The sequence below is a fragment of the Juglans microcarpa x Juglans regia genome, chromosome 2S, assembly GCF_004785595.1.
Source record: "Juglans microcarpa x Juglans regia isolate MS1-56 chromosome 2S, Jm3101_v1.0, whole genome shotgun sequence".
In the NCBI taxonomy this organism is placed as follows: Eukaryota; Viridiplantae; Streptophyta; class Magnoliopsida; order Fagales; family Juglandaceae; genus Juglans; species Juglans microcarpa x Juglans regia.
In genome coordinates this window covers 8,613,390-8,627,787 of record NC_054597.1, presented here as the reverse complement: position 1 = coordinate 8,627,787, position 14,398 = coordinate 8,613,390, and the positions used below count along the sequence as shown (strand labels likewise).

The following is a 14,398-nucleotide window of genomic DNA, read 5'->3' as shown; positions in this document are numbered from 1 at the left end:
ACTTTCTTATGATTCACTTGCTGTCCCATGTAAAACAGATAGCATCATATCCACTTGTGGGGGTATTTTATCTCCAGACAGGAAAACATGAGCCTTCCCTTTCAGCAGAATCCAACTGCAGCCAGGAACCTTTTTGACACCCTCCAGTTGCATCTTCTTTCTTATCATTGTCCCCTCAACATGCCACCCCTTTGCTCTGTATATGTTACAGAGCACCACATGGGCAGCCGCATTTAAAGGATCCAATTCAAAGAGTCGCTGGGCTGCACGTCTAGCAATCTCGGTAGTTGTCTCATGAAAACTACATACTCCAAGCAATGAACCCCAAACGGCACGATCTGGTTCAAGAGGTAGTCTAAGGACTAGCTCCTCTGCTTCTTTTAGTTTCCCAGCTCGGCCCAAAAGATTAATCATGCAAATATAATGCTCTAAACCTTTTTGAATTGCATAAACATCACTCATGGCATTAAATAACTCCCACCCTCGACTGACCAGCCCTGCATGGCTACATGCTGATAGGACACCCAAGAAGGTAACAGAATTTGGGTGGGCCCCAGATCTAAGCATGTCTTCAAAGATCTTGAGGGCTTCATTTGCCAGCCCATGATGTGAAAGCCCCATGATCATGGAATTCCAAGAAATTAAATCCCGAGAAGTCATATTTGAGAATATGATGTGCGCATCGCCTATCTCCCCACATTTTGCATACATTGACATCAAAGAATTCTCAAGAATCAAGTCGAATTCATATAATGTTTTTATCAGCATGCAATGGAACTGCTTTCCCTGATCAAGATATGACAGTGTACCTGCTGCTCCAAGAAGAATAGAATATGTAGAATTCAGAGGTAAAACACAATGGACTCGCAATTCTGAGAATAAGCAGGTAGCTTCTGCAAAAAGCTCATTTTGAACAAGTCCAGAAATCATTGCAGTCCACGCAACTGCATCTCTTTGAGGCATATTATGAAACAGATGACAAGCCTTCGATACTTGGCCAACATCAAAATAGCCCTTAATCATAGAAGTCCATGAGATCTTATCTCGGATGGGTACCATGTCAAACAAATGTTGAGCCTTTTCGAGCTGCGCTGTACGAATATAGCCATTGATCATAGAATTGTAAGAACGTTTATCTGGGTTTTTCATAAAAATAGAGTGTGCAAAGTCCATCATACCAAAAGTAGAGTACATGTGAATGAGGCTCCTATGGAGCCTGCCATCATAATCATCATGGTCCCAACTTTTAATAATCAGTTGAGCATGCAATTGCATGCCAAGACGAGCAAAACCTACACCTGCACAAGCATAGGCAAGTGAAATGAAAGTCTCTCCATTTGGTTTTACTTCAAAATCCCCACTCATTTCAAGAAAAAGCAACAAAGCCTCTATATATAAGCTATTCCGAGTGAATGCACTGATCATGGCTGTCCAAGAGACAATGTTCCTCTCAGGCATTCTTTGAAACAGACTATACCCCTCATCCACATTACCCACCCTACAGTAACCAGCCATCATGCTGGTCCAAGTGACCACATTCTTCTCTTCCATTTCATCAAACAATGCTTTTGCTTCTTCTATTCTACCATTCTCAACATACCCTGCAATCATGGCATTCCAAGAAACTATGTTCTTATCTGGCATTAGTTGAAAAACCAGACTTGCTTCCTCCAAATCCTTGTTCCTAATCAACCCTGCCAACATGGAATTCCAAGACACAATATTCCTTTCTGGCATCACCTCAAATAACCACCGTGCATCGTCTATCCTCCCTGCATCCGCCAACCCACAAAGCATTATAGTCCACGACACAACATTCCTTTCCGGCATCTCGCCAAAGAACGACCAAGCCTCACTCAACCTCCCACTCTGCACATACCCAGACAACATCGCATTATAAGTAACAACATTCCTCTCAGGCATGATATCGAAGAGAGCCCGGGCTTCATCAACAAAGCCACTCTTCGAGAACTTCGACAGAAACGAAGTCCAAAGACGGATTCGGCCATGCCGTTCTCCAACAGGCAATTCTTCAAGCATATTACGTGCATCCGGAAGACTATGTTCGGCAAGGAAATGGAGCAGTTGTGAGTCATTGTTAGTGAGTTTCGGGTAATCAGTCTTGGAAAATGTGATCTGGGTTTTGAAGCGACGAACATAAATGAAACGGCACTGAAGTCTAGTTGAGGATTTTGAGAGAGAATAAAGCTGAAAGCTTCTGGAAGAAACGGCACACATTAATCTTTTTTCAAAACGAGATAACCGTCAAAGCAAAACGGTTTCCTCTTGTATCAGCCCTCTACCCCAAGAAAAAGAACATTTGTGTATTAGCTCTCCAGAGATGATAATATAAATCTTGTTCATTGAGACAAATTCTATTATCAGGGAAGTAGTTACACTTTAAAAAAATTCATAACTTGAAAGCTGTATCCAAAATATCTCTCACACGTGGGTATCATTTAAAGAGATCAGCTTTACGATCAGCTTTAAGAGCAGATACCCATAACTTGGCCGGGAGAGGCGCACGTTGGCTCCGGTGACCTCTGTCGGTCGCGGTCTAAAAGCTAGAGAGAGAGCGTCTGCAGGAGGGAGCGACCGAGGAGTTAGAGAGAGAGAGAGAGAGAGCGCGATATATAGAGAGACAAGAGAGATAGAGCGAGAGAGGTACGGGCCGAGTACTTACTAGCGTGACGAGTCAGACCACTAGCGGGAGGAGGCGGCGCTTGGTAACTCGCGGGGTGCGCAACACAGAGGAGAGAAGAGAGGGGCTGCCGGAGAGAATAGAGAGAGGGCCACAGAGAGAGAGAGAGAGAGAGATACGGAGAGGGGGAGGCCGTCGGAGGAAGAGATGGAGAGAGAAAAGTTGAGATGGGGGGAGAGGAACTCCCGGTGGTGGCCGCTGCGCACGGTTGTCATGTGCCGGGCTTCGGCCACAGGCCTTGTGGTGATGGGCTTGGTTCGTGTTGAAGGATGGTGCAGCGTTCGGAAGCTGGGCTTAGCTGGTTGGCCGTTATCGGTAACTGATTGGTTATTTCGGTGTAGTCTGTTTTCATAACTCATTATAATTTTTTTAAATCTCTACGTAAAATAAAATAAATAATTTAAATTTATTAAATCTTAAAATAAAAAAATATTAAAAATATATATTTTAATATTATTTTATTTAACTTTTAATTTTAATCTCAATTTATCTCATCTGTAAAAACAACTAAGCTAGTTATTGCTATTTGTTTAATGTGATATTTGTTAAGAGTACAATAAATGGTTAGTGCATGTCCTGCCAAGTCTTGGGCTGCAAATCAGCCTTAAGAATTTGTCAGGATCATTTTGATGTTTTATTGTTATTTCTTGCATATTGTTATTAGTAGTCTTGTATGTTGTTAGTAGTGGTGCTAAATTCCAGCGGATCTTTACTGGTGGTTATTTCCTGTGTTGTATTTAATTGACAGTTTTCAATGAAAAAGCCAAGTTGATTATGGCAGAAACAACGTGGAGGATTGGATTCCCTCGAAGTAACTAATTGTTCTATTTTCTCTACTACTATTACATTACACGTAATAGTGGTATACAGAGTTGGCGGAAGGTGGAACTGGTACACTATTGATTATTCACAACTTGTTGAATCTCTTGCGGGAGTCAAGCAAGCAGAGGAGGCCCAACAGCAGCAGCAACAAGCATCTTTACAGCAGTTGGTATCTGGCAAACGATATAAATGAAATGATGTAGAGGAGTTACGAACTACAAAGGAACCAATGGATGTGATAGGCAAACCATTACCATTACCATCTGCGACTTCCTCACCACCAGTATAAGGCTCACTTAGTGTTAAGTTTTGTAGGTCAGAGGTGATGTGGGAGCTAGCACCACTTTCAGCTAACTAGGTCTCTTCTTCTCCTGTATCTGAGTATTTGGCAGCCATTGCAGCCAGTTGAGAAGGGGGATGTCGTCCCTGATAAAAGAAACTCATACGATGGAAACAATCAGGAGCCTGGTGCCCATTTTTACCACATATTTGACATGGTGCACGAGGTGGAGCAAGTCTATCATCTTTAGGAGAATGCTGTGTTGACTTTGAGTTGAAAGACCACTTGAGTGGATTTTGCTGAGAATGTGACAGCCTAGGGAAACCATTGCGTTGCTGCTTGTGGTAGGGCTGCTTTTTCTTTTGAGAAAATAGAGCAAATGTTCCAGCATCAACATCATTACCAAATGACTGATTGTTAACGAGCATCTCAAAATTCAAGAGTTCAATCTAAAATTCATCAAAAGAGAGAGAAGCATTTCGAGTAGCAAAAGAATAAGAAGTGACAAAGGCATGGTAAGAGGAGTTCAAACTATTAGAATGAAGGTAAAGATAACTTGGCAAAAGTCCATTGTATTCAACCTTAACATTTTACAGAGAGACTACAGGCTTTATATAGACAGATGGTACAGCAGGTAGTACTATAAGAAAATAAAGTAGAATAAAATCTGTTACAACCGAAATGCTAGACGACAAAACATTTAGAATATTCTAGAGCTATTGGTGCCGTTGCTGAGTCTGCTGAGGTGGAGTCTGTTGCAATTTATTTTTGAGAGAGGCAGTGACTTGCTCATTTTTAATACGCCCCCTCGAGCCTAGCGGGGTGTCTCGCACAGTTAGACTCGATCTTAGAATGAAGAAGCGGTCAGCTACCAATGGTTTTGTAAAAACATCAGCCAATTGATCTTTGCTACTGCAAAACTGAACTTGCAGTGTCGTGGCAGCCACTCTGTCACGCACAAAATGAAAGTCTATATCCATATGTTTGGTGCGAGAGTGATACACTGGATTAGAGGTCAGATACGTCGCCCCTAGATTATCACACCACAAGATAGGAGGTTTTGAGAGGGAGAAACCAAGCTCTTTGATCAGTGTTTGCAACCATATAAGTTCAGCACTTGTGTTGGCTAAGGACTTGTACTCAGCCTCGGTGCTAGAACGAGCGACTATATGTTGCTTCCTTGAACTCCATGAAATGAGATTATTTCCCAAAAAAATACAAAAAATCACCCGTATATCTTCTATCATCCGGGCACCCAGCCCAATCAGAATCAGAATATGCATGCAGTGTAAAGGGTGATGAATTTGAGAGAAAAAGACCATAATTGATGGTGGATTTGAGATAGCGAAGGATCCTTTTTACTGCTGTCCAGTGGGGAAGTTTGGGATCATGCATAAATTGACAGACTCTATTGACAGCAAATGACACATCAAGCCTAGTTAATGAAAGGTATTGCAAACTACCAACAGTACTTCTGAATAGAGTAGTATCATCAAATGAAGGAGAATCAAACTTGGAGAGTTTTGTGGACGTTGACATTGGGGAAGAAATGGGATTACAACCAGACATATTTATTTTGTGCAATAAATCCGAGATGTATTTTTTTTGAGTAATCAAAACACCATCAACAAGATTTTCAACTTCCAAGCCTAGAAAATATGACAATGGACCCAAGTCTTTTACTGGAAACGCATTTCCAATAGCGGAAAGTTAATCATCAACAGCAATTGAAGATGAGGAAGTGATAATCATATCATCAACGTACACAAGAATGAACATACAGAGAGTAGATGTATGCAATACAAACAGAGAGGGATCACCCTTAGATGCCGAGAAGCCATAACTGATCAGCCAAGAACTGAGTTCAGAGAACCAAGCGTGTGGAGCTTGCTTTAGGCCATAAATGGCCTTATTGAGTTTACAGACAAAGTTTGGTCTCAGAGGATCAATAAAACCTTGTGGTTGTTGCATGAATACAGTCTCAGAAAGCTTACCACGAAGAAAGGCATTCTGGATGTCAATTTGACGGAGGCACCATCCTCGAGCAACAGCAATTGACAGCACCAACCGAATAGTAGATGATTTAACCACTGGACTAAATGTTTCGGTATAGTCTATACCGATTTGTTGATGAAATCCCTTAGCCACAAGTCTGGCTTTTCTCCTTTCAATGGACCCATCAGATCGCATCTTGGTGCGAAATACCCAACGACACCCAACGAGATTAGAAGCTGAGGAGGGTGGTACTAAGGTCCAGGTATTGGTATTCATGAGGGCTTGATATTCTTGGGTCATGGCAGATTTCCACTCAGAGAATTTCGAGGCTATGGTAAATGAGGATGGTTCATCCGAAACCACTGCAGTAGAGAGAAGGCAAGTTGGAGTTGGATACGGAACAGTTCCATCGGTGAAGATCCTCGGTTTGGAGGAGTTAGTGTGTGAACGGGTTATAATAGGAGACCGAGGTGGAAGGAGTTGAGTGGAGAGTTGAGGTGATGAAGAGGATAACGCAGGAGTTGAGGTCGAAATTGAGTTAGGGATTTCGGGAGATTGATTTCGAGAGGACGAGGATGACACAGAGACATGTGAGGGTGGGTTGGGCTGAGCGGATAACGGAGAGAGTGGGTTTGAATTAGAGGAATGTGAAGGTGGGCCGGAGCTTGAATTAGAAGGAGTGGAGTTAAGTTCAAATTGGGGTGGGCCGAGAATAGAATTTGGGAAAATGGGGAGAGTTACGGAGGGAGGCTGGGATTCGGTTTGGGCTTGGGCAATTTTTTTATAAGGAAAGCTTGTTTCATGAAAAGTCACATCCCGGGAAATGTATAGACGATTTTTGGTATAATCAAGACACTTATATCCCTTGTGAGATGTGCTCTATCCAAGAAAAAGACATGAGGTGGATCGAAAACTTAATTTGTGTCGATTATATGGTCGAAGATTTGGCCAACACTCACACCCAAAAATTTTTAGAAAAGAGTGATCGGGGTGTTTATGATAAACCATGAAGTGAGGTGATCGATTTTGCAAGACCAGGGTGGGGAGTAGATTTATGAGATATGTAGCAGTTTCAAAAGCATCAGCCCAAAAAGAGAAAGGAAGAGAGGCTTGGGCTAAGAGCGTAAGCCCAGTTTCTACAATATGACAATGTTTTCTCTCTACAAGACCATTTTGTTGATGTGTATGAGGACAAGAGAAACGATGATTGATGCCAAGATTTTTGCAAAGTTTGTTGAGAGAAAGAAATTCACCTCCAGCATCAGTTTGTAATGAAATGATTTTGGTATTAAAGAACCGTTCAACAAATTGAATAAGACGTGAAAACAATTAGAACATCCGATTTATTCTTAAGAGGAAAACACCACGTAAATCTTGTAAAATGATCAACAATATAGAGATAGTATTTGAATCCATTTCTTGAGACAATTGGAGCAGGGCCCCATACATCGGCCCATAATAGATCCAAGGGCTTTACAGAAGAAACTGAACTTAAAGAAAAAGGTAGCTGATGGGCCTTAGCTAAAGGACATTCGGGTCAGATAGATGAAGACTGACTGGGAAAATAAGGCAAGCGATGAGTGTGCAATATTCTGGAGACAACAGCAAGTGATGGATGACCGAATCTCGTGTGCCAAGAACTGATTGAGACTTTCTCACCAAGGTTTATTGAAGGAGAGGACTTCGATAGAGGAGAGGTGGGAAATTGATAAAGTCCCTTAAGAGCTGGTCCGCTGATGAGGAGCCTCCCAGTCGTTTTGTCCTTTACCAAGAAATGAGTATCATGGAATTCAAAGAAACACACATTATCAGTGCAGAATTGGAAAATAGAAATAAGATTCTTGGTGATAGTGGGAACATGAAGGAGATTAGAAAGTTTAAAAGGAGTAGAGTTAATAGAGAAAGAAGATTCACCAATATTATGGATCGGAAGACCTGTTCCATTGCCAACTCGAATTTGCTCCTATCCATTGTAGGGTTCAGATGTGAGGTTGAGATGGGAGAGATCATGGGTTATGTGATGGGTTGCAGCACTATCTGGGTACCAGGTTTGATCTGGGTTGGCTGATGGAGAGGTATAGTGGGCTGATGGAGTGGTATGGTTGGCTGAAAATGATCGTGGAGGATCATATTGGTAGGCATGATCGAATCGAAAATGGCACTGTAAGGCAACATGACCAGGTTTGTTACAAACCTGACAGGTGGGTCTTGATTGACTGTTTGGGTAGGTATGAAGATATTGCTGTGAGGAGGAACGTCCTCGGTTAGAGGAAAAACGTCCACAGCCTCGTCCATTTCGAGTACCTCGATAGAAGCCTCTTCCTCTTTGATCTCTGGGGCTATTTGTACTGAGATGTGCAGATGGTTCAAAGGGAGAAGAGATAAGGGAACGGGTGTTATGGGCCATTCTGCTCTCATGAATGAGAAGAAGGTGGTATAGCTCATAAGAGGAAATGGGTTCAGTGCGAATTGTAATTGAAGTTATGAATGGTTCGCAGTCGGGACCAAGACCATTGAGGAGATATGTAACAAACTCCTTATCTGAGATGGAGCTTCCTGTTGCAGCAAGTGTATCAACAAGCATTTTAACTTTGCTGTAATAATCCGAAATGGATTGTTCACCCTTGGACAGATTGGTAAGCTGGAATCTAACTTGGAATTCTTTAGCTTGTGAGCGGGAGCTGTACATAGATTCAAGAGTGAGCCAGAGCTCGCGTGAGGTACCTGCAGAAATCACATGAGTAACCACAGATTCTGTTAGTGAAGAGAACAAGATACTCAAAATGAGTTGATCTGTTCGTTGCCAAGCAAGAAACGCTGGATTTATTTTGAAACTGGTGTTGGTTTCGGCAGGAAGCATTTTGGGAGGTGGTTTGTGAGTACCATCCACATATGAGAACAGATCCTGGCCTCATAAGTAGGCAATTATCTGACCTTTCCATAGCGTGTAATTTTCTGAGCTAAGTTTAATAGAAACCAGATGAGAAAAAGATGAAGGAACAGACGTAGACGAGGAAGTGGCCATGGTAAAAAAAAAAAAATTGTAAGAGGACTGCTAGTCTGCTGGCTCTCGATACCATATTAGAATGAAGGTAAAGATGCCTTGGCAAAAGTCCATTGTATTCAACCTTAACATTTTACAGACAGACTACAGGCTTTATATAGACAGATGGTACAGCAGGTAGTACTATAAGAAAATAAAGTAGAATAAAATCTGTTACAACCGAAATGCTAGACGACAAAACATTTAGAATATTCTAGAGCTACTGGTGCCGTTGCTGAGTCTGCTGAGGTGGAGTCTGTTGCAATTTATTTTTGAGAGAGGCAGTGACTTGCTCATGGTTAATACAAACCATTGATTATATAGGTGATAAGATCATCATCATCAAGATCATCATCATCATCTGGCTTCCCCACAATGGCCAGTTGATCTGATAAAGTTTTGGCAAGCCGCAAGAATTCATTGCAGGATTTAGAATCTTGTCGCATGGACTGAAGTTGCAGCTTCAGATGAGAAACCCGAGAACTGGATTGCAATGCATACCAAGAGGTAAGAAGGTTCCAGACTTGCTGAGAAGAGTTGAGACCATAAACGAGGGACAACACATTCTCAGACAAAGTAGCATTGAGCCAGCTTAACAAAAACTGGTCGTTTTAATACCAAAGAACAAATTCTGGTGTGAAAGAATCGGTTAGTTTGCCATTGGCAGTAACCTGAAACTTTGATGGGCAGGGCTCACTCCCATTGACAATCCCCATAAGGTCGTGACTGCGGAGCACTGGAAGGAACCGAGAAATCCATAGGAGATAATTGGAGTCATTTAATTTGACAGAGATCAAAGGTGCAAGATTGGGAGTTTGGAAAATTGGAACTAGGGAGGCGGAAGTAGCCATTGGAGGATCATGAGAGCGGTAAAGCTTTTTCGCTCAGGATACCATGTAAAGAAAGCAGAGGAATTGAGTATGGCAGCTTGAAATTATTACTGACCACTGTGTGATTTTATAGACTTGAATTGATAAGTAAAATTAGAGATGATAAGTTACAATACAGCTCTAATTCTATCAAGTATTTAAATTATAAATTACAAATAAACATGTGTTGTAACTATCAAGCGTTTGAGTTGGAGATTAGAGTTTGGGATTATGTGGTCTCCGTGCTATCAGTTGGTGTAGATGTGTCTGTTGCTACATACGTGGGCTGTGCTGCAGATAGTAGCTTAACAAATAGTACTCAACTTCTTACAAGAGGTAGGTAGCTAGCACAGAACTTTGAGCTCATAACCTGACCACCCCTCGCTACAAGTAAAATGAGTTTTACGACGTGTTATTTACGGTAAAATTGATTATTTGTGATGAGAATAGTTAAACTTATTTTAGTAAAAAATAATCATTTTAACATAAAATGATTAGCTACGAATAAAAAATTTTCTTGTAATGCATACAGAAATAGTAATAATAATTATTTAATTAATTGCAGCGAAAGGGCAGGATGTGGAGATTAAGAAAACGTCCTCTTTAATTTGCAGGTACAAATGCATGTGACACAACTAATAACAACAGTACTATATATAAATAGTAGTATTAGTACTACTCAAGAATATTAATTCATTGTTGTCACCGATCGATCTACATGATAATTAATCCAAGGCATGCAGCGTGTTCATGTCATAGTTTGCATTATCTTCATCGCTGGATTGCAATATCGGTGGGCAGTTTGATGCAATCTCTACGGCCTGTTGCTGCGACATCATTGATGAAAGGCTTGTTCCTGCTATTTCCTGCAGACAATCACATATATATTTTATTTTTGATCTTTTCTTTTCTTTTTCTTTTTCTTTTATTATTATTATTTTTTTTATTTATTTATTTTATTTTTTTTTGTATTTTGATACATAAATAGTAACATAATATTTTGTATTTTGTATTTTCTTTTTCTTTTTTTGTACGAGATTAAAAGAAGCGTACCTTCATCATGGGAGGAAGCTGGAAGGATGTTTGGGGCATCAAGGCAGAGAGGAGCTCGCTTGCAGTGAAGGAATGATGCCAAGACGGTAAGCCATCAACATGATCATCATGATCATGATCACTACCTGGATTGATATTGCCGATGTGGCACCCAGCTGCTCCCTGCACGTAATTGCATGCCTCCATCTTTATATTTGTGGAATTACACACGTCGACCTGATTATAAATCTCCGTCGAGGATTGGTTCCTGACCATCATCAAAGTATTATATATCTATATATATATATATATATATATATATAATTGAATTCGAAAACATATATATACACATGCAAAGCCTGCATGCAGCATTAATTCGAAAAGTATTTAGAAAACACAGTTTACGTCAATTAATTAATTAATTACCGGAGAGGGATACAAGATGATTCAGATCCTAAGCAAATTTGGGTCGGGTTGTGTCCATTATTCTCTGGCAACCAGTTTACAGCCTCATTTTCAAAAGACGTCGGTAGTACCCCATCTTTCGTGTCCAAGTACATCTGCGTTTAATCATCGATCTTGAGAATGCTAATTATAATTAATCAATATGAAGGAGTACTACTATTTTAAAAAATGCAACAATATTAATAATTTTTCAATTTTTATTATATATATATATATATATATTTTTTTTTTTTGTAAAATATGAGTAGAGTGAAACTTCTTATAACCCATGTATATATTACATTCTCATCTCACTTATGTCATACACTCTATTGTATTGACGTAATACAGAATATATTGATCTTGTCAATATATATATATGCACAGCCAATACAGTGTAACGGGAATGATATGCGCGTGTTGTGTATGTGTATATATACATATATATATATATATATATATAACTCTTAAAATATTAAAGCATGATCGAAAAGTACTGTAAATGAAACTCTAAATAATGGGGCTCATGATCTTAATTAAGATTACCTGCTGCACACTGGATGGGTATTGATACGTAGATAAATGGTTACTAATTATAAGATCTTCCTGCACGAACAAATTAAGAAAATCGGTACGTTCGTTAATTAATGTTGCAATTTTTGGAATGCATATATATATATATATATATATATATATATATATATATATATAAAAGCAGTACTACTACTGATTTAATAAGTGCCAGCCAGGCCAATATTGTAGAAAACAATTAGCTAGGGGTAGGCTCCTTCCAGTACCTTTCTTTGCTTGACACGCCTCAAGGCCTCCAAAAGGTTATTCTCACACGACTCGAGTTCCTCCATCGATTTCGGCAACATAAGGTCCGGCTCAAAAATCCTTATCAACAGTCGAGTATCGATTCAGTAACCAAGGAAATTACTCACAAATCGAACCAAAATTGTACCATTACTTATTAATTTTGAAAAAATTCTATTCTCAAATCGATATGTACAACATACTTAAAAAGAGTGTTTCTATCTATGATATAATTTGATTTAAAAGATAAAATCTAAAATTTAAATCTTATAAATCAAATCTTTCAAATTATATAATGTGAATCATGATCGTGTGATTTACATACCGACTTGAGAATATAATAATTCAAAAATCTCTCTAACCTTAACTGTTGCTCGGCCGTGTGAAGCTGATGTTGCAAATTGCTAATTTCTTTTCGGAGTTCCTATATATACAAACATGCATCCAGTATACGAAATCAACAAATTATATATATATATACACACACATACACGCATACAAACATATGGCTAGACTATTAAATCTATTAAGGAAGTATATAACGACAATATAGTATTACAATTCTAGTATTTTACCTCAACATGATTAGAATCATTTTCCGCAGGACTGCAGTTAGAAGAAGTTTGTATATAAGTGAAAAAAGAAAAAGAAATAATTAATCATGAAGAAGTATACCCAATGAAAACCTCGATCGATCACATGACATATAATATATAAGGGAGAGGAGAGGATTAATTAAGAGATGATCATACTTGGCAAGTTGAAGGGCTATGCCATTTTCGGTCTTGAGTTTCTTTAGGGTTCCGAGTAAAAACTGCATGGATACGATGATCATTACTGAATATATATAATACGATTTGCAAGATCAGTACGTAAGCTGCTTTCTTACACTATTTTTTTTTGTGTGTGTGTGTGTGTTTTTTTTTTTTTTTTTTTTTTGTCATTATTTAATATGTTACCTCTCTGTTCTGAACAACTCTGCAAGAAAAGGGAAATATTTATCAACAATTTATTTTTACATAAATATAAAAAATAAAAAACAAGAAATTTCTTTAAAGGATATCGATCAATCGATCGTGCGATATCATCCATACCCTCCTCTATCATGATCGGGCATATTTATGTAACGTGTAAGCACATCCTCGATTCTGTTGGAAGAACAAAATAATAATAATAAAAAACCACTAAATTAAATATGAAAAAGAGGAAATTAATTACAGGCCTGCAGAAAAATACATGCATTGAAGTAGTAGTACTGAGACGACAGAGATCGCTAGCTGATCGTGGTGATCAACGAAGGAATATATGAGATAATATTTATAAAGAATTAAAAAAATATATATACATAGGCAAATTATATATATTGATTGATTGTAGGGTAACAAACAGGCATGCATGCATGCATGAAATTATTAAGGAAAAAACTGATGCAGAAATAATGAAGAAGAAGATGTAGTGAAGGAATGGAAGAGGAGGAGGAGGAGGAGGAGGGTAGGTACCTTCTCTTGCCAGAGAAGTGAGTGAGACGGCCAGAGGGGGAGAACATAATGAGAGCAATATCAATGTCACAAAGAATGGAAAGCTCGTAAGCCTTTTTAACGAGTCCATTTCTACGTTTGGAGAAGGTGACTTGTCGATTCGTATTGTTTTCTATTCTCTTAATTAGGAGTTTCACACGACCCATTTTTAAACAAATCTCTTGATCATCATCTCTCTGTCGACGTCTCTGTTTAAACAAAAACAATCCTCCAAACCCAATTTTATTTTGGATCAGGAAACAAATATATATATATATATATATATATATATAATTTAGCACACTTGCTTGCAAATCGAGAGAGAGAGAGAGAGAGAGAGAGAGAGAGAGAGAGAGAGAGAGGAAGAGGACAAGAGATCGATGCGAAGGAAGGGGAGAGATACAAGGAGTCAGACTTGGTTAAATCTTTATAATCTCACCTTGAAGAGTGGAAGAGGTCGTTTCTCAGAAAAGGTAGTGAATGGACAGAATTTAATCCGGCTTTCATACACTATTATATATATATATATATATATTATACGTACCCCCATTAATATTTAGTTCCACCATTCAAACAAAATTAATGCTACACTACATCTTATATTTTCTTATTTTTATTCACACCAATTAATGCATGTGGTGCATGCAGTTCGATTATTGAAGATGATAAAATTTATAATAAAAAATAACATTTTCCAAAAAGAAAGTATATATATATATATATATAGAGAGAGAGAGAGAGAGAGAGAGAGAGAGTTAATGTTGGAGTGATCTGTATCAAATATATGCAAAATAAAACTCTATTTAACTCAAACTACAAATAAAAGAATATAAAAACCAAGCGCTTAAGATTAATTATAAGCCTACAGAGAGAATTATA

General features: G+C 38.8%; 2 protein-coding genes across 3 annotated transcripts; both read right to left on the bottom strand.

The window, feature by feature from the left end:
• Positions 1-3: 3 nt before the first annotated feature.
• Positions 4-3,010, bottom strand: LOC121252466 (pentatricopeptide repeat-containing protein At1g32415, mitochondrial-like). Of its 2 annotated transcripts, none has more exons than XM_041152131.1 (3): positions 2,684-3,010; positions 1,179-2,579; positions 4-1,091 (listed from the first exon to the last, which is right to left on the bottom strand). In XM_041152131.1, the coding sequence occupies exons 2-3, from the start codon at positions 2,236-2,238 to the stop codon at positions 7-9; spliced, it is 2,145 nt and encodes a 714-aa protein (XP_041008065.1). In that variant the 5' UTR covers positions 2,239-2,579; positions 2,684-3,010; the 3' UTR covers positions 4-6. The 2 variants fall into 2 exon arrangements, with proteins under 2 accessions (XP_041008065.1, XP_041008064.1); XM_041152130.1 differs by having other exon boundaries at positions 4-2,299; positions 2,501-2,579.
• Positions 3,011-10,340: 7,330 nt separating this feature from the next.
• On the bottom strand, positions 10,341-13,733 carry LOC121253326 (agamous-like MADS-box protein AGL104). Its single transcript, XM_041153358.1, has 11 exons — positions 13,502-13,733; positions 13,097-13,150; positions 12,962-12,980; positions 12,755-12,816; positions 12,578-12,608; positions 12,365-12,426; positions 11,984-12,083; positions 11,733-11,792; positions 11,169-11,302; positions 10,764-11,010; positions 10,341-10,576 (listed from the first exon to the last, which is right to left on the bottom strand). The coding sequence occupies exons 1-11, from the start codon at positions 13,684-13,686 to the stop codon at positions 10,436-10,438; spliced, it is 1,095 nt and encodes a 364-aa protein (XP_041009292.1). The 5' UTR covers positions 13,687-13,733; the 3' UTR covers positions 10,341-10,435.
• Positions 13,734-14,398: the final 665 nt, after the last annotated feature.